Source organism: Oncorhynchus masou, chromosome 26 (assembly GCF_036934945.1).
Source record: "Oncorhynchus masou masou isolate Uvic2021 chromosome 26, UVic_Omas_1.1, whole genome shotgun sequence".
In the NCBI taxonomy this organism is placed as follows: Eukaryota; Metazoa; Chordata; class Actinopteri; order Salmoniformes; family Salmonidae; genus Oncorhynchus; species Oncorhynchus masou.
The window spans coordinates 11,705,085-11,726,069 of record NC_088237.1 but is presented as its reverse complement, the minus strand read 5'-3'; the positions used below and the strand labels follow the sequence as shown (position 1 = coordinate 11,726,069).

The window sequence follows — 20,985 nt, the reverse complement described above, 5'->3', positions numbered from 1 at the left end:
ATCTAACACAAAGGGAGTCTTACCTCATAACACTCTGTCACAATCTAATGGGGGGGGGATGGGAGGTGGTGGGGAGGAGGGGGTGAGAATGCAGAAAGCACAGCGATGAGGGGTTGGGGCGACACACAGTGACCAGTCAGTGCAGATACAGAGACATGAGGAACAGCTCTCTGTGTATGTATTTGTCTGGAGGTAGTGGGCATGCCTATTGACAGGGTCACCTACTGATGCACCCAGTTTTGCAAACTCTACGCCATGTTGACACCAAACATTCCATTGGAACGTTGTCTCGGAATGGGTGGTGTGAACATGGCATCCATTAAAATGTCTAAAAGTTTTTTCCAAACTCTGTATCTACAGGGTGTATTAGAGTACGGCTACCTACAGAGGCAGTGTAATGTAGTCCCTCACCCAAACATACAGTACACCCTCAACATGCTAACCCACAACCACAACAGTTACACTGAGACAGATAGGGACATCTAATACACATAGTAACATCTACAGACAAAAAAATAAAATGTTGCTCTAACCAATTTACAAACGTTTCTGTTTCACACAGTGCCACCTTTCACAGGATGCCTCACTTACCAGTAGTGTTGAGTTAGGTTATACTCTGAACAAACATACACTTTTATTGATTAGAAAGGAATAGCTTCAGGAAGCAGTGAGGGTCAAATCTTAACCATGACTACCACACTGTGCCTGGGTGATGTTAATACTGCTGGGGAGCATTAAGAGCGGTGTATATCCTACATACAGTAGTATCGGGCTGATGTCTCTCTCACCTCAAAATCCTTGGAGAAGGTGTTGGTCTGGTGGAGCTCTGCCACGTGCTTCACAAACTGCTTCACTGACAGCGCCTCGTGCTCTTCTGGAAACACAGACAGGAATGAATGAAAGGACGATGTGTGTGGTGTGTGTGTGTGTGTGGGTGTGTGTGTGTGTGAGTGCGAGTGTTACCTGTGGCAGGCAGCAGAGGTGAAGACAAAGCAGAGATGACTTTGGGTGAGGCGGTGTCTTCGGTGAAGAAGTCAACCGTCTGGAAGCAGTTTCTGTTAAACAAACGTTGCAAATAGAAATATAATGAATAAAGCTGACACGACTCCCAATTCTACAGGGCAGACAATCATACCTGCTCTACACAATACATTTCTATCTGAACACACACTGTAAAGCATTTGCTGTAAAATGTACAGTAACTTGCTGGCAGAAATTAGCCAGTAAGTTACTGTAATTTATTTTTGAGTACAGCTCCTGTAATACATTTAACAGTAATTTTACAGTACCAAAAAATATGACTGTAATCTAATTACAGTATATTGTAATTACCCATGCAGTGACATATTACCCAGTATTCTTTGCAAGTTTTCCTTTTTACATTTAGGTAATTTAGTGGGTGCTCTTGTCCTTAGCAACTTACAGTCGGTGTATTCAACCAAGGTTGATAAACAATTCTCAGTCATAGCAAGTAAAAAGCTTCTCCATTACTTGCAATTACAACAAGATTTCTTATGGTATATCTCTGGATAGTGCCAATACAATACTGAGATATTTACAGTAACTTGATGACAGAGCAATGAAACACAGTACAACAGACTATTAAACTATTACAAAACTACAGTATTTTACTTTAATTACAAGGGATGAGAGCAAGCAGGTTGGCTGTAGGCATTTGCATATGAATTAATACTAGTTGTTTCATATCACTTGCACTTCTAGAGGCCTAATCAAAGGCTTCCAAACTGGCCGTGATTACAGTGCAAAACAAATCAAATAGACATGAGTACATATTCAGCCATTGAAAGACCTGCTTCTACTCCGATCTGTTCCCCATAGATACACTGAACAAAAATATAAACACAAGTATTGGTCCAATGTTTCATGAACTGAAATAAAAGATCCCAGACATTTTTCATATGCAAAAAAATATTTATCTCAAAATGTGTTTATATCCCTGTTAGTGAGCATTTCTCCTTTGCCAAGATAATCCATCCACCTGACAGGTGTGGCATATCAAGAAGCTGATTAAACAGCATGGTCATTACACAGGTGCACCTTGTGCTGGGGACAATAAAAAGCCACTCTAAAATGTGCAGTTTCGTCACACAACACAATGCCACAGATGTCTCAAGTTTTGAGGGCGACTGCAGGTATGTCCACCAGAGCTGTTACCAGAGAATTGAATGTTAATTTCTCTACCATAAATCGCCTCCAACGTTATGGAATTCTACAGTACTTCCAACCCACCTCACAACAGCAGACCACGTGTATGGCGTCATGTGGGCGAGGGGTTTTGCTGATATCAACAAGAAGAGGTGATGACTTAACAGCCACAGTTTGTCCCATGAATTAACCACAAAAATGTAGGATTAGCTGATAACTACGAAACAAACATTCTGGATAATATAGAGAATCTGGAACTATTCATCGATCAGCATTTTGATGTGCTCGAAAAAGCAACGGATGCATCGATGCTAACAGGAGGAAAGCGGCCGTCTAAAATTCCAAACCTAACATTGGAGGGGGACGTTTGTATAACTATGTCTCCAGAAGATAGAGCATTGCTTACAAGCATGAGAGAGCAGCTAAAAAAATGTATCTATTGCCTGGCCTACCGGGGGAGGTTGAGGCCTTTAAAACCAGAATGGATTACAGTAATAGAATGGGAAAAAATAAGAGCGGAAAATAAGACCGCAGACTCCCAGAAAGACACCGCAGAGAGGCTACGGGTAGAGATAACAAAACAATGAAAGCCGAATTACATGATCTAAAGTGCAGAAGTATGAGAAATAATACTGTTATACTGGGAATAAAGGATGATGAAAACTATGAGTCTAAGAAGGAAAAAGTCAAGGTGTTCATGAAACGATACGGTAGAAACAATTGATTTTCAAAGAGCTCACCGTTTTGGTGGCAGAGTAGATGGACGGCCCCGTCCGATCGTAGCTATGCTAACCCACTACAGAAATGAAAATCGCCTTGTTACAACAGGATAGGTCATTGAAAACCCCATTCTCTATTAATGAACACGTTCTTCGTGAAATAGTGGAGAGATGACGTACCCTGCACCCCAAGTTCAGAAGACTCCGAGCAGAGAAGCAGAATGTTCGTCTAGTGGTCGATAAATGGTATGTATAAATAATCAAATGTTCAAGGACTTGATGATTACAACTTGGCTGTGAGTGATAGCTACCTCCTGTTGAAGTAGTCCCGATACATATTTGCACCGCATTACACAGTACAAATATGGATTCATTGTTGTTTTTTTCACATTTGTTTTTTGTTTGTCGCATGAGCGACTTCTTTTGTTTTTATTTCATGCATTATGGAACCGTGGACCATGTGGACTTAAGATAAGGTTGGATTTATGGTAATGCAGAATGGGTATGATGAACTTACAGGCTTTCTATTTAGGCAAAATGGAGTTTTGGACTATATGGACGTAATATCAGATTTTGATTTAGGGGAAGACGAGGATGGGTAAGGCTGACCTCTTTTTATGATTTAAAAAAAGTATTTCATTTGAAGATTGGTCATTAGAAATACTAAGGCAGTTTTTTGTTTGTTTAATATGATATGTCCTAATTGTAGAGGTCGGGTATATTATGACTTAAAATATGTTATATCGTGCGGCCCTTGTTCGCCGATGTGAAACGGAATGATTCGCTTTTAACTTAAAACTTAATGAATAAGAATAGATGTGTTATAGGGCTAGGATAAAGGATTATATCATTTAAAACCCCGCATAGGTTCTCTATTGGAATAGGCCTATACGATCCTGAAATAATTGTCAATACCCCTTTACATTAAAACAATTATTCTCAATATAAAACATGTAAAGGATGATTATTCTTCCGATACACACCGGCAAATGGATGGATAAGGTATTGTCAACAGTGTTGTTGTCTCTAGTGTGTGTGTGGGCTGGTTAACACTGGAATAAAGTGACTAACCTCTCTAGGGGGTATGGGACGCCACCGTCCCACCTGGCTAACATTCAGTGAAATTACAGAGCGCCAAATTCAAAACCAGAAATAATCATTATAAAAATTAATGAAAAATACAAGTATTATACATCGGTTTAAAGATGAACTTCTTGTTAATCCAACCACGGTGTCAGATTTAAAAAATACTTTACGGCGAAAGCAAACCATGTGATTATCTGAGAACAGCGCTCAGCAGACAAATTACAAACAGTAACCAGCCAAGTAGACGAGTAACAAAAGTCAGAAATAGCGATAAAATTAATCACTTACCTTTGATGATCTTCATATGGTAGCACTCCGAAGACTCCATGTTACACAATAAATGTTTGTTTTGTTCGATAATGTCCCTCCATGTCCAAAAACTGTTTTGTTGGTGTGTTTTGTTCAGTAATCCATTGGAGCAAAGCGCGGTCACAGCAGACAGACGAAAAATGAAAAAAACACCATAAAAGTTCATAGAAACATGTCAAACGATGTTTATAATCAATCCTCAGGTTGTTTTTGTCATGAATAATCGATCACATTTCAACCGGATTTCAAACTTTTTCAATAGGAAAGGAGAAACAAGAAAGGCGCGCTCCCGGTCACACTCATGTCTGGAAATTTCCACTGTCCTCTCATTGAAAGTGCTGTTTCTCTCTAATTGTTCAGAGTAAAAGCCTGAAACAATGCCTAAAGACTGGCCACATGTAGTGGAAGCCATAGAGATCGTGAACTAGGTCATAAGTCTTTGTATGGTGGATAGGCTTTCAATGGAAAAACAGCCATTTGAATATAATAGCACTTCCTGGATGGATTTTCCTCCTGCCTCCTGATTTTCCTCCTCGCCTGCCATATCAGTTCTGTTATACTCACAGACATTATTTAAACAGTTTTGGAAACTTTCGAGTGTTTTCTATCCAAATCTACTATATGCATATCCTAGCGTCTGGGCCTAAGTAGCAGGCAGTTTATTTTGGGCATGCTTTTCATCCAAAATTCTGAATGCTGCCCCCTATCCTAGTTAAAGCATCCTGATAGATAATTATGTTATATCATGGACTTGCCCATATTTCCCTCTGGCCAAGGGTTTGCCTTAGGACGCAAAGGTGTGCCATGAGTCAGGGAGATGGTCTGATGGTATGTGGGGAGGTTTTAGTGGGTGGAATATTAGGACAATTGGAGGTTTATGAAGTTGCAGCTACAGTATATTTAACAGTGCAAATTATTATGGTACAGCTATATGGACATAATCATCACGATGCTTTTTAATGGTACGTTTACAAACATTGGTTATGGTAAGTATAATTGAATCTTGGGTATCATTATGGTAAGTGGGGAAATAAGTATAGCAAGTTATAATTGTAATGGCTTAGCAAATAATAAAAAAGATAAATTTTTACATGGCTAAAAGAGAGAATATAATGTATACTGTTTACAGGAAACTCATTCTATAAATATAGAGGATGTTTGATGGTAAAAGGACTGGGAGGGAGAAATATATTTTTGTCATGGTCAAAGAAATTCAAAAGGGGTGATTATATTAATTAATACAAATGTTGATTCGATTGTGCAGACAGATCTGCAAGGAAGATGGATTATTTTAAATATTCTATTGCACCAAAAACATATCTGGCTAATTAATCTGTATGGGCCAAATAATGATCCATATTTTAAAATATATATATAAACGTCCCTTTTTCAGGACCCTGTCTTTCAAAGATAATTAGTAAAAATCCACAGATCGTCATTGTAAAGGGGTTAAACACGGTTTCCCATGCTTGTTCAATGAACCATAAACAATGAATGAAAATGCACCTGTGCAACGAGTTGAGACACTAACAGCTTACAGACAGGAGGCAATTAAGGTCACAGTTATGAAAACTTAGGACACTAAAGAGGTCTTTCTACTGACTCTGAAAAACACCAAAAGAAAGATGCCCAGGATCCCTGCTCATCTGCGTGAATGTGCTTTAGGCATGCTACAAGGAGGCATGAGGACTGCAGATGTGGCCAGGGCAATAAATTGCAAAGTTCGTACTGTGAAACACCTAAGACAGCGCTACAGGGAGACAGGACGGACAGCTGATCATCCTCGCAGTGGCAGACCACGTGGAACAACACCTGCACAGGATCAGTACATCTGAAAATCACAACTGCGGGACAGTTACAGGATGGCAACAACAACTTCCTAAGTTACACCAGGAATGCACTATCCCTCCATCAGTGCTCAGACTGTCCGCATTAGGCTGAGAGAGGCTGGACTGAGAGCTTGTAGGTCTGTTGTAAGGCAGGTCCTCACCAGACATCACCGGCACAAACCCACCGTCGCTAGATAGGACTGGCAAATAGTGCTCTTCACTGACAAGTCGCGGTTTTGTCTCACCAGGGGTGATGGTCGGGTTCGCATTACACTGAATTGGGATCAATTTGGAGGTGGAGGGTACGTCATGGGCTGGGGCGGTGTGTCACAGCATCATCGGACTCAGCTTGTTGTCATTGCAGGCAATCTCATCGATGTGCGTTACAGGGAAGACATCCTCCTCCCTCATGTGGTACCCTTACTGCAGGCTCATCCTGACATGACCCTCCAGCATGACAATGCCACCAGCCATACTGCTCATTCTGTGTGTGATTTCCTGCAAGACAGAAATGTCAGTGTTCTGCCACGGCCAGCGAAGAGCCCGGATATCAATCCCATTGAGCACATCTGGGACCTGTTGGATCAGAGGGTGAGGGCTAGGGCCATTCCCCCCCAGAAATGTTCGGGAACTTGCAGGTCCCTTGGTGGAAGAGTGGGGTAATATCTCACAGCAAGAATTGGCAAATCTGGTGCAGTCCATGAGGAGGAGATGCACTGCAGTACTTAATGCAGCTGGTGGCCACACCAGATACTGATTGTTACTTTTGATTTTGACCCCCACTTTGTTCAGGGACACATTATTCCATTTCTGTCAGTCACATGTCTGTGGAACTGGTTCAGTTTATGTCCCAGTTTTTGATTCTTGTTATGTTCATACAAATATTTACACCTGTTAAGTTTGCTGAAAATAAACGCAGTTGACAGTGGGAGGATGTTTATTTATTTGCTGAGTTTATATAATCTAGTGAGTTCACAAGCAACGAAATAATCTATTATTATGGTGGGAGATTATAATATGGTTTTAATATGGTTTTACGTACCTCAAGGGATCGTAAAGGAAATCATTCTACGAACTATTACCCTCAAGCACTTAAGGAGATCACAAAGATCATGAATACTTTAGAACTAGCGGATATATGGAGGTTGCAAAACCCTGACCTAGTGAGATATACATGGAGGAGGCTTAATCAAGCTAGCCGTCTTGATTACTTTCTAGTCTCGTTCTTATTTTATTTTTTTATTTTTTATCTTTATTTAACCATAAGAACAAATTCTTATTTTCAATGACGGCCTAGGAACAGTGGGTTAACTGCCTGATAGCAAAACTGATAGAGACATACCCCAAGCAACTTACAGCTGTAATCGCAGCAAAAGGTGGCGCTACAAAGTATTAACTTAAGCGGGCTGAATAATTTTGCACGCCCAATTTTTCAGTTTTTGATTTGTTGAAAAAGTTTGAAATATCCAATAAATGTCGTTCCACTTCATGATTGTGTCCCACTTGTTGTTGATTCTTCACAAAAAAATACAGTTTTATATCTTTATGTTTGAAGCCTGAAATGTGGCAAAAGGTCGCAAAGTTCAAGGGGGCCGAATACTTTCGCAAGGCACTGTATTTATTATGGCCATTGAAATGCTAGCTATTAAAATGAGATCCAACAAGAACATCAAGGGGTTAGAAGTCCAGGGGATAAAAACAAAAGTGTCAACGTATGCTGATGATTTTTTTCTTCAATCTGCAATCTGGATCCCTGCTCAGTCTCATTGAAGAACTTGATCACTTTTCCAGCCTCTGGATTGAAACCTAATTATGACAAGTGTACCATATTATGTATTGGATTGTTAAAAAATACAATGTTTACACTACCTTGTAGTTTACCACTAAAATGGGCGGATGGTGAAGTAGACATACTTTGTATTCACATCTCAAAAAATAAAAATGATCTTACCACAATTAATTTCAATAGAAAGTTAGCAAAAATAGATAAGATTCTGTAACCATGGAGAGGTAAATAGTTGTCTATTTATGGACTAATCACATTGATTAACTCCTTTGGTCCTATCACAGTTTACTTACTCTTGGCATTGCCTGTTTTTAAATCATATGAGCAAATACTATTTCATTTTATTTGGAATGCTAAGCCAGACAAAATTAAATGTGCCTATTTATATAATGAATGAGTTTGGGGGGCTAAAATTATTAAATATTAAAGCTTTAAACCTCTCACTAAAAGCTTCACTCATATATAAGTTATACTTACCCAAAATGGTTCTCAAGTAGATTATTAAGAAAAGCTCATCCTTTGTTCTGAAATTGCTTTTTTGCCTTCATACAGATTACAATTTCAAATTTTTGACTAATTGAAAATGAAATTATCGCCCTTAAACAAACCATACAAAACTGGTTACAATTTCAGTTTTATCCTCCAGAAAAGAGGACAAATATTACAACAAATGTTATGGTTAAACTCAAATATATTGATTAATAAAAAACATTCTTTATGGAAAAAATGATAAATTGTATTAAATGTATGAATGATCTTATGAATAGAATTGGAGTTATGTCACATGCAGTTATCGAAAGTATATGGGAATATCTGCTCAATCCAAATTTACAACCAACTGATTGCAAATGGAGGCAAGTGGAAAAGGGAGAAGGTAGGTGTCACGTCCTGACTTCTATTTTGGTTCGGTCAGGGTGTGATTTGTGTTCCTTTTATATGTTTTTGTATTTCTTTGTTTTGTCCGGGTATGGTTCTCAATCAGGGACAGCTGACTATTGTTGTCTCTGATTGGGAACCATACTTAGGTAGCTTTTTCCCACAGGGGTTTTGTGGGCAGTTATTTTCTGTTTTGTGTTTCTGCACCTGACAGGACTGTTCCGGTTTTCGTTCATTCTCTGTGTTATTTTTGTTATTGAGTGTTCAGTTGAAATAAGAGTATGAACACTTCCCATGCTGCGCTTTGGTCCTCACCTTCTTCAACAGACAATCGTTACAGTTGGGAATTTGTTTGCCTGCCATATATTAAAAATACCAATTGGCTGAAAGGAACTGGCATAAATAGAAAAATATACCAGTTTCATCTGAGGACAAAAATGTTGACAGCTGCGCCGTACAGGTTGCAAAGTAAATGGGAGGAGATTTTCGATGTACCAATTACATGGCACATGGTTCATGAACTGGTACAAAAAACTACACGTGACTCAACACTTTTCAGTTTCAATTATTATATACAATTCTTGCCACCAACAGAATGCTATATATATATATATATATATATGTATGTATGTATATGGGGCATACAACAATCTCAGCTCTGTAGATTTTGTTGCGAAGAGACAGAATCAATAAATCATTTATTCTGTTATTGCCCCTATGTAGCTTGTTTCTGGTCACAGATTCAGGAGTGGTTAAAAAAATCACAACATGCACTTAAAATTAACCTCACAAATACTGTTGGGCGATCTGGAAAGCCAAAAAAAATATATAATACTCGTAGGAAAGGTTTTCATCTTGAGGTCACAAATATACGATTAGAAAGATTCAAACATTTTGTGAAACATCACAGTGCAATTGAAAACATATATGGCACATGGAAACCTAACAAGGGCGGTCTATGGTGATAGATGGGATGGGCTGAGAGTGGCTGAGGGTTGGGATTAAAGAGTTTGTTTGGTAATGTATTGTTGTTATATATAGAAGTACCGTTTACGTTAAATGTATATGTAGAATTTTTTTTTTTTTTTTACAGCTAAGATATTTGTCCTCCGAAGAGGGGGGGGTGGTGGAGGGGTTAGGTAGGGGCAGGAATAAGCTATGGACAACGAACACAATTGCATTTCCTCAATGACAATTTAATTACACAGATGCTGTGACGAGATCCTGAGGCCCATTGTCGTGCCATTCATCCGCCGCCATCACCTCACGTTTCAGCATGATAATGCATGACTCCATGTCGCAAGGATCTGTACACGATTCTTGGAAGCTGAAAATGTCCCAGTTCTTCCATGGTCTGCATACTGACCAGACATGTCACCCATTGAGCATGTTTGGGATGCTCTGGATCGACATGTACGACAGCGTGTTCCAGTTTCCGCCAATATCCAGTAACTACGCACAGCCAATTGGAGAAGGAGTCGGACAATATTCCACAGGCCACAATCAACAGCCTGATCAACTCCATGAGCCAGCGATTCTTCTCACACAATATTTCACCAGAATGCACCATAATTAATACTGTAAAATACATTTACAGTATTTTACTGTGCATTTCATAGGTTTTGAAATTATAGAAAGGTCTTACAGTGTGCTGTAAAACAAATGCATGGTATTTTACTGTGGATTGTACAGTAATCTACTGTATTCCGTTTATACAGTAAGTTACTGATAAAATTACAAAACTGATAACAGTGCAGTGTGCTAATCGTACCTCCAGTAGATGAGGATGCCCACCAGGACCAGGAGACAGATAATGGTGAGGGTGGATACCACAGCCAGAGGGACCACTGTCCTCCTCTCCCTCTCAGCAACACTTCCCACCATTTCTACCCTTGACTCATGGCTGCTGTTACTGATCTCTGGGGGGGAGGAAGAATCGGTTACTATTTACAGACTTATATGCACACGCACACACCCTGAATTTAAAGAAACATCCTTTATTTCAATCAGTAGGAAATCTGTTACCACATCATTGAGTACAAATACATACCATAATCATATTTCCACTCATACGCAAGGAAATCTCATATTCCTTTCCAAATAACACCACCTAACCCGCCACCATGATTGGAGATTCCTGAGTGTATGTTACCTTTCCTCAGCTCTTCCACAGCCCCGCTGTCAGGGAGAACAGGGACACGTAGATCTTCACGTGGGATGCTCTGGATCGACATGTACGACAGCGTGTTCCAGTTTCCAATATCCAGTAACTACGACCAGCGCTGGTCAGCTCCACTAGGACCTATCCACCTCTATCTCCAGACCCACTAGCCTCCCCCAGCACCACAGACACCGGAGGATTGGCCCCTGCTCTGTCCACCTCGGACACACCACTACCAGTCTCACTCTCAACGTAGAAGATGGAAGAAAGACGCCCTAAGTCACCACTGCTCTCTTCCTGTGTCTCTCCCTCTGTTGTGTCCATGGCTGGGGCCGGTGTGAGTGAACTGTCTCAAGGGAAAGTGTTGCCCCTCTCAGCCAGTCCTGACCTAGGGTGACCCCGTCCCCGTAGAGGTCAGAGCCGGACCCACTGATGTCTGTCTGTCCAACCTGAGAGGTCACAGTCTGTCTGTCCGACCTGGAGTCCTCTTCGGAGGGGCAGACAGAGGGGGAGAGGGTTGTGTCTTTTTCGGAGGGGGTGACAGACAGGTAGAGGTTTGGTGTCTCTTCTGAATGGCTGAGAGAAGGGTGCAAGGTGGTGTAGCCCCCTTGGGAGGGCGTGAGAGAATCCTCTTCAGAGTGGGAGACAGAGGGGTATGGGGCTGAAAAGTTGAGAGGTTCTGTGGGCTGCTGAACCCAAGTCCCCCTCTGAAATCTGGTACTGACTGGAACAGAGAGGCCTGTCTGGTCAGACTGAGTGTGAAAATAAGCACTAAACTGAACACTTAACAACACACCAGACCACCAGTGAGGAGCATAAGAACCACAGAGTCTGAGTGGTTATACAAAGCAGCCACCAGAGGGCAGACTGGAGTCAGGGAGGAGCCGCCAGGTCACACACAGCAAGGCGGGTAAAGAGTCCCAGAAGAAGACATAAGATGTGAATCTTTATGATTCAAGGGAAGGAAGACAGACTGGCAGAGGAATACCCACCACCACTGGGTACCGGTAGGAGACATGGATCTCTGAAGTACCAGTGTGAACCAGTATGAAGCGCCGGGCAGCCAAAGGATGAGAGAGAAGTTGAAAAGGGCAGATCACTATAGACAGACACAAAGAGCCGGACTGTTACAGCACATCACCAGCGTAACCACCACCAGCCAGTAGAGCGCCAGTCCCTTCACCACCATCATTATCACTATCGTAGGTCTAAGCGGCAATATCACCCTTATCAACAGCACAGCAGCAGAGAGGTACAGGTCACACAGCCATCATACAACCATCAAACAACCGTTATACAACCATCATTCATCCATCAAACAACCACCACACAACCAAACAATGAAAGAGTGCACTATACAGTGCCATGCTTTGGCAACAGGAGGAGAGGCAAAGGCATAAAGGTAATGTGCAATATGTTTCTTACCGGTGAATATGGGCTGGGTGGTGAGCTGTAAGACCTTGACGAGGCCTGAGGTAGTGGAGGAGCCGTAGGCCGGTGAGAGGGAGCTGCTGGGACTTGGAGTCCTGGGTCTGATCCAGGGCACAGAGGGGGTTGAGGTTACAGAAACCGGGGTCTGTTGAATAGGGGTGGCCCTTGTCACTGTGCTAACTCTGTTATCAGACCGCCTGGAGGTCAAAACCAAGCCCCTGTCCTCTCCTTTCATTGTGACTTTAGGTCTGGCAGTAACAGGACTGAGAACTCTATAATCCAGTGTTTTGTTCAGTGTTGTTTTAGATGGCGTAGTCGTGAACTCTAAGGCAGTGGTGTTGACAACGTCCTCGTAGTAAACATCAGTGACCACCATGCCCCCCACCGGAGGGGTGTACATATCGCTCTCTGGGGGTAGCAGGCCGATACCGGAAACGTCGGGTTTCTGGGCAGCGGAACCACGGTTTTGGTTCCGGATCTGCTGAGGCGACCACGACAATGAGGCCTCCTCTGTGATTTGCCGGCGGACAGGAGGCGGGCTGGTCGTCCGGGAGACGGGAATCAGAAAGCCCGGCTGGTCGGTCACCATGGTGACCCAGGTGGCGCTCTTGCCGTTGGAGGCGGCGCTGGTGAAGGGGCGGTGGGGAGGGATACGCTGCTTCTTCTTGTCCTTCCTGGTCTGGTCCTTCTTGGGCTTGTCCATCCTGGACTGGTTCACAGGGATCTGGTCGATCCGGTTCTGGTCATCTCTGGTCCCTGGTGGTACAGGCACAGAGCTCACTTGGGAGGCAGCAGTGGTGGAGGGCTGGTCAGGGAAAATCTGCTGGCGATCCTCTCTGGTTCTGCTCTCTTCTACTGGGTTCTGGTCTACTTGTTCCAATATATCCTCAGGTTCTGTATTGCCTGGATCAGACTCAATCTCTGGAGAAAAGAGAATGGGTATATATATATATATATATTTTTAGACAACTGTTATCATGATGCTATTTTGATAACTTCCGTACTTACTTTCAAGTCCGTTAACCTAAGTTCTTTACTCTCTCATATGAATCTCAGTGGAATAGGCTAACGATGGACACAGATTCATCTTTTTCCTGGACTAAAAATCCTTTTCAAAATCTGATCTCTCATGACAGCCTGAACACTAAAATGTTTGGTTGTGGGTGCTGAGATTATAGCTGGTCTCACCCGGGTCCTCCTGAGGCATGTCCACTATAATCTGGTCACTCCAGCGTCCCATCAGGCCATTGGTGCAGACGGCTACCACCTGGACCACATAGCTGCTGTTGGACAGGAGACCGGGGATGATGGCCCCCTGAGAGAGGGTGAGTGATCAGTAACATGTCAGTCAACTCATCAATGCATCAGCCAATCGCACTCATCAATAAGTCAGCCAATCACTGTAGCGACAGTCAGTTGCTTGTCTCAGCTTTCTTTCACCCTATTTAACAGATGAGATTGATTTCTGATTAACATGCAATGCTATCGATTTGTGTGAGAAGGCACATCAGGTCAGGTGAATACAAACCATCGCACACACAACAAAAACAATCACAGCTGTATTGATATTGTATAGTGTAAACCTCTGGCCAGATGGATTACAGGTATTTCTGGGGTTATCACTATGGCAACAGTCTCCAGGAACAGCACACTATTTACATCTTACAGTCCTTCAGAAAATAATCCTAAGAGAACAAGCGAGAGAGAGCGAGAGAACGAGTGAAAGAGAGAGATGATCCACAGACAGACAAGTAGTGTCCCTTCAAGCACTGACAGGTATGTAACAGTAGATGGATAAGTAGACAGGTGTATTACCACGTCCTGGTCTCCGTCGGTGCGGTACTCGTGTTTGGGCTGGTTCTGGTCCTGCAGCCGCTGGTAGGTGACAGAGTACCAGTCGATGGTGGTGTCATACACCACACGGGGGCGCTCCCACATCACCATGATGGTCGTGTCGTTCTGGGCATCCGCCTGCATGTTCTGAGGCTCCGAGCTGCACACTGGAGAAGACAGAAAAACGAGGTTAGATTACGTCCAATATAATCTCTGATGATAACATATGTATGTTTGTGTCTGGTTATCAACGTTGTCAGATTGATAAAAATTGACATGTTCCCACGGGAGACAATGGGATATTGGGATTGAGCTTTCCTAAGGAAAACATGCAGGTAGACAACGATGTCTCTCTTAGAGCAACACGAGAAGAGGGAAAGGAAGAGGTGAAGGGAGACATTTTGGATATAGATATGGAAAGGCGATAGATATCCATGCTTTTAGCATTTAGCATTTATGAACAGACACATTTCAATTTCAAAAAAAGAGAAAATGTTAAATAAATTGCTACACTGAAAGAGGGAGAATTACAAAGTCAGGTTTCCTAGCAACCCAGAGTGCTTATTTGGGTGAGAAAGAGTGAGAAAGAGAGAGAGGGAGGGAGAGGGCTTTTGATGAGCTGCACTCGAAAGACCTTGGGAGTAGGCTCTAAAACATCACGAAACACTGACAATATAGGAGACTCCTCGCGTCCCGCTCTCCGTTCTCAAAACCCATTGGAGGAGAAGGTCCCAGGGGCAGGACCTCTGGCTTTCTCATCCAATGGGTTTTGAGAAGGAGATGAGGAAAAGAGGAACGAGGAGTCTGCAATTGAGATCTTCCCTATGTGACTGGTTACAAGACCGGGGGCTTTTTGGCGCGAGTTCCTACTTCACGGTATGGCCTGTTAGTGTTACAGTACAGCTCAGTGTGAGTGTGTCTCCATCATCATGCTATGGTTTTACAGAGGTCACGTATGGGAGAAGAGAGGAGCCAGGAGTAGGGTCAGCATCTGGTAGTTAGGGTGGGTGCTAAAGGTTAGGGGTCAGGTGTTGGGGTCAGTGGGTAGATAAGGGTCAGGGGTCAGTCATTAAAGTAAAACAGGTACATACTATAAAAGAGAACATGTTCTGTCCCTGTGTGAGAAAAAGGTTAAGACCAGTTAGAGTTAGGGGTTAAACGTAAAGGTTTAGAGGTCAGGGGTTATAGGTTACGGGGACATGCTAGGAGTGAGGACCTCCTTCTTTGCCAGTGTAAGGTGAGGGTGAGGATTAGGGGTCTAGGGTTAGAGGTTAGGGTTCAGGGTATAGCCTACAGGTACAAACTGGGGGTGAAGACCTCGACTGTGCCTGTGTAGAAGAAGTGTGAGGGTCAGGGGTCAGAGGCTCGGGTTCAGGGTGAAGAGTTACGGATACATACTGGGAGTGAGGACCTCCTCTGTTCCAGTGTAGGAGGAGAAGACCTGGCCCAAGAACAGCTGCTGCTGCTCCCTGAAGTTATTCTGCAGGTAGTCCATCAGCATCACATAGCCAGCCTGCTGCATGGTCATCACCTCACAGAACACCTCCAACTGAGAGGGGGAGAGAGAGACATAATATGACATTTGTAATGTCCTTACTCTTTAGGAACTTCTGGGAGTGTGATGTTTACTGTTAATTTTTAATAGTTTATTTCACTTTTGTATGTTCACTTGCTTTGGCAATGTTAACATATGTTTCCCATGCCAATAAAGCCCCTTGAATTTAATTGAGACAGAGAAAGACATTGAGAGAGAGGGAGAGAGAAACTGAGAGAGATAGAGAGAGAGAGAGAGATGAGAGAGAAAGAAATTGAGAGAGAGATGTGAGATATGCATTCATTTTATGTCTTGTGTGCTTCCCCAAAGTAGCACTATGACCTTTAAATGGTTAAGAGTCATCAGCTTGTTTCTACCGCTACCTTACTTCTCCCTTCCTAAAATGAGCAGGAAGTGGGAAGGTCCTCCCCTGTGGAGGGGGAGTTGTTGTCTCTGTAGTGTGTTCCCGCTCCTACTGCTACTGCTGCTGTAGTGAAATATTGATATTTTGGGTGTGTGTGTGTGAGTGTGAGTGTGAGTGTGAGTGTGAGTGTGTGTGTGTGTGTGTGTGTGTGTGTGTGTGTGTGTGTGTGTGTGTGTGTGTGTGTGTGTGTGTGTGTGTGTGTAAGGTCTGATAGTGGAGGGTTTAAAGGATTGTCATGGCAGAAATCAGGGAGACTGCGGCATTATTTTCGTGGTGTATTTGAGAGGCTGAGATTTGTGCCCACTGAGTATTGATGCCCACGTCACTTCGCGTTTTGCCAGCCACACACACACACACACTCCTGTTCTCCTGCTCTTCTCTGTTCCTCACACTTGGGAAGCTGTCTCACTATATGACATCATCGCGACACTGCCTCACTGTATGTGTGTGTGTGTGTGTGTGTGTGTCCCCACGTTTATGTTTGTGCGTGACACTCACCTGTGTCTCAGAGATGGGCACGGTGTTTTGAAGACGATCCACTCCACCGTCTCAGAGCAGGGCGGGGAGGTGAGGGAACCGTTGTACATGTAGTATTTATCAGTAGAGTTAGGAAGCAAGGCCAGCAGAGAGAAGGGCTCAACATTCTCTGTCTTACCTGAACGATAGAGAGTGATGTGAGAGTGATAGATACACCTGCTTTTCAGTAGGTCACTGGGACTCCTGAAGCCTCCGAATATAGGTATAGAAATAATAGAATGTATAAATAGAGTATGCAGCTGCATACCAAACCTGCTGACGCTGTTGACGCCTTCTATGATGGTGTTGTAGTTGTCATTGTTATCCAGGCTGGTCTGTGGAGAAGGAATCACAGTGAGCTGACATACTAACATGCTAGCATACTATCTAGTCTGCAGTGTGGATATTGGTTCAGAGCTCCACCTCAAACAGGACGGCCAGCGCTGCGATCCTCCCTCCATCCTTCACCGCGTCGTCTATAGACTGGTACAGGTCTGACTCATAACAGAAGATCTGCACCTGGATCAGAGAGAGAGAGAGAGAGAGAGAGAGAGAGAGACAGACAGACAGAGAGACAGACAGAGAGACAGACAGAGAGACAGACAGACAGACAGACAGACAGACAGACAGAGAGCGAGAGAGAGAGTGAGAGAGAGACAGAAAGGGAGAGAGAGCGAGAGAGAAAGACAGAGACAGAGAGAGCGAGAGAGAAAGACAGAGAGAGAGAGAGTGAGAAACAAAGACAGAGAGAAAGAGGGAGAGAGAGAGGGAGAGAGAGAGAGTGAGAAACAAAGACAGAGAGAAAGAGAGAGCGAGAGAGAAAGAGAGAGAGAGAGAGAGTGAGAAACAAAGACAGAGAGAGACAGAGAGAGAGGAAGAGAGAGAGATTGTTATTCATTGTGGGTTTTGTAACGTCTGCGTAAAGGGACGTGTAGTCATACTGTGTACTGTAGGTGTGGCATGTCGTGTTATTTGCTGTGACTGATTGATTGATTGATGTGCCACCTCCAGGGGGAACTTGAGTCCGTTGAGGCTGTGTTCTGATCCATCTGAGGAGGCGTTGCAGCGGCCCCAGTGGAACGTCATCCTCCCCAACCTGAACCTGGTGCTCAGACCACCGCCACTCACATAATACTCTCCGTCCAGGCCTAGCACCACTGGAACACACACACACATATTACTGCCCACGCAAAAACCTATGTGCACACACACACACACAACCATATTACCCACCCACTAGTCTTGCTTGGGCAGCCTTCCAAAGCCTGTCTAGTTCACTCGACTACGTGAGAAGCCTGGGCTTCCGAGGCTTCCCACCCACCAGTGATGCGCTTGGGCACACATACTTTTAATTACGGGTCTCTGGCAGAATACACAACGGTACTTAGCGTTTGTACACGCCACAGTCTCATTTCGAATTACAAACACAGAACATGTTCAGCACATTTAAATGTTACATTTACAATAAAACCATAATGTCTTCTGAAGCCATAATACCCTTTTCCATATGTAAACACATCTACACATCTACACATCAACACATCAACACATCGACACATCCACACAAAACATCCCCCTCCGTCTCCCTGGCCTGATCCCTGTCCTCACACAATGGACTCATGATAGATGTTTCAAGGAGATTGTTTTATAGGTGAATTGCTATTCTGTCAGCGTATTGGAACAGAGAGATGGATACTACCCAACAAGCAGCATCTTCATAACACAGCCACAGGGAGACATATTGGAGAGATGATATCCAACAGTCATTTCATTTCCTCTGGAAGACAGAACTATTAGTCTCACCTCACGTCTCTCTCTCTCCCTCTCTCTCTCTCTCTCTCTCTCCCTCTCTCTCTCTCTCTCTCTCTCTCTCTCTCCCCTCCCTCTCTCCCCCTCTCTCTCTCTCTCTCTCCTCTCTCCCCCCTCCTCTCTCTCTCTCTCTCTCTCTCTCTCTCTCTCTCTCTCTCTCTCTCTCTCTCTCTCTCTCTCTCTCTCTCTCTCTCTCTCTCTCTCTCTCTCTCTGTGTGTCTCTTGCTCTCTCCATCTATCTGTCTCCGTCTCTCTCGCAATAAACCCGTCACTCACATTGAGTTATATTTCCATAACTATCTCTGTACATGAAGATTCATATGACACTGGAAACAATCTGTTCTTACTAATTAATAACCACGTGACGTTTCGTGCCTACTGAACACGACCAATGATATGATCCTTTTCACGCTATAATGCCAACCCAAACTGTACTACCACGGGTTGGATATTTAATGGCTCAGTTTGTACAGTACCCGTGTTGCCGTCGTTGTTGATGGTGGTGGTCTCTGGGGTGTTCTTCTCCCAGCCCTCCAGCTGCAGGCCCTGGTACTCCACCCGGACCTGGGTGAACGTCTCGTCGATGTCGATGGGTGACTGACGGGCATTGTTGCACGCCGGGTACCTCTTACCCCAGATCTTCTGGTTCAACTGGCCTGAGAAGGAAAAACACAGAGAGGAAGAATGGATCAGTAGTACCGAAGATAGGAATGAGATGGCAAACTGCGATTTGGAATTGACTTCACAGTGTAGGCAGCAGGAAGTGTAGCTGATCAACTCCCACACAACCCTGCAGGGAGAACGGCTTTAAAGGAAACACTTTATAGAGGTCAGCTACAGTAGAGTATAAAACCTGTTTCGTATTTGTTCCCTGCTGCAAAACATCATTTTTTTTCTCTCTCCATTTAAATAATCCCTCAATATCCATTGTGATGACAAGTCCTGCAATAACCAATCCTCATAATCCTCAAGTGAACTTTAACCCCAACTGTGTTTGCACACAGCACATGCAGAATCAGCTCTCCTGCGTCTCCCTCTCGTCCAGCAGATGAGGAGTTAATGGAGCAGATGGCCTGAGTTTGTCACAAATGGCTGGACAGGTAGCATACAGATTTAGGAACTTAATTTGATCACCGTGTTGCAGGATAAATGTCAGAATATGCAGAAATCGCTCTGCCATTTCCTGGTTTCTAAAACTCAAGTATTTATGTGACAAAATAAGCTAGTATAGTGTAGAGAATCATTGTACCATCTAAACCGCTGTGAAATATATTTTCCATAACCAAAAATATTGTATTTTCAGCTGTTTGAAGGTAGTGTACAAAACCCAAAGTAAAAGATGCAAAGACAAAACTTGGGAATGGAAAGCATAGAAATAGCACACATAGAACAGATCTACCACTTCTTAGACTTCTTTCGATGAGAATGACAGATCTATAACTCATATTTCTATGTGAATTTGGTCGGGCCATTTGTAATTTCCACTTTGAAATGTCAGACTTTCAACCTCTACAAACATGTCCATTAATTATAATCTACATAGTAAATCACATTTCCTGTTGCTGGCAGATTATTTTCCTGCTGTAGCAAACTGTCTCAAATGAAGATCCTACATTTGTACATGCAGTACATCATATACAGTACAGCGCCTGTTATGTACTTGAGTGAAGACCCAAAAGCGGTTTTAACAGAAAACAGAGTTCTTTAATGAAAAACAGGAATGGCATAAATCCTCTTCCAACGTAGTCAACGGAACAAAAAGAACGTTAGTATAATGCAGGATGCACCTGCCAGGCAGACTCCGACAGGATAGGACAAGGTGGAAGCAAACGAGACGACAGCTTGCTTCTGGCATCAAAAACACAAACAAGAATCAGACACTGAAAGTAGCAGGAACAGAGAGAGAAATAGAGACCTAATCAGAGGGGGAAGAGAGAACAGGTGGGAAAGAGTGAATGAGCTAGTTAGGGGAGATGTAGAACAGCTGAAGAATGAGAGACAGAGAAGGTAACCTAAAAAGACCAGCAGAGAGAGACAGAGTGAAGAGAAAGGACAGGAACAGACATAACAAGACATGACAGCGCCTGCAGTAAGTACATCCATGCAGTTAGCCATATGTACAGTATGCTAGCATACATCCACATTATACTGTACTGTGAGTATTATGATATTCCCTGCTGAGTCTCTGAGATGCCTGCTGACCCTGAGCAGGGTGGGGGGAGCATGTTGCTGTAAAAGAGTAATGAGTCGGTTGTTGTTGTCTGAACTCAAGAGACATTAGCATGAGAACGGCCAGGCTGAGGCTGCACACTGGGAGGAGAGGAGGAAAGACTTCATTCATCCAGTGTCCTAAAAACGACTGTCTCTCTCCCTCCACCCTCCCTCTCTCACAATAAATACTCTATCTCCCTGTGTGCTGTGTGAACGAGTGTGAGAGTGAGAGAGAGATGGTGTCTTCCCAGCAGCTTTTTCTCTCTCTCCCACTCAATTTAATTTCAATTTAAGG

The 20,985-nt window shown here is 43.4% G+C and overlaps 1 protein-coding gene across 1 annotated transcript in view; it reads right to left on the bottom strand.

The window, feature by feature from the left end:
* Positions 1–20,985, bottom strand: part of LOC135514801 (receptor-type tyrosine-protein phosphatase zeta-like) — a 53,365-nt gene that overhangs the window by 13,152 nt on the left and 19,228 nt on the right. The window contains 14 exon segments of the mRNA XM_064938420.1: positions 24–44; positions 789–874; positions 964–1,055; positions 10,543–10,690; positions 12,358–13,284; positions 13,552–13,678; positions 14,179–14,363; positions 15,595–15,745; positions 16,653–16,681; positions 16,684–16,809; positions 16,939–17,005; positions 17,094–17,189; positions 17,676–17,827; positions 18,956–19,135. Coding sequence (XP_064794492.1) covers positions 24–44; positions 789–874; positions 964–1,055; positions 10,543–10,690; positions 12,358–13,284; positions 13,552–13,678; positions 14,179–14,363; positions 15,595–15,745; positions 16,653–16,681; positions 16,684–16,809; positions 16,939–17,005; positions 17,094–17,189; positions 17,676–17,827; positions 18,956–19,135 — 2,387 coding nt within the window.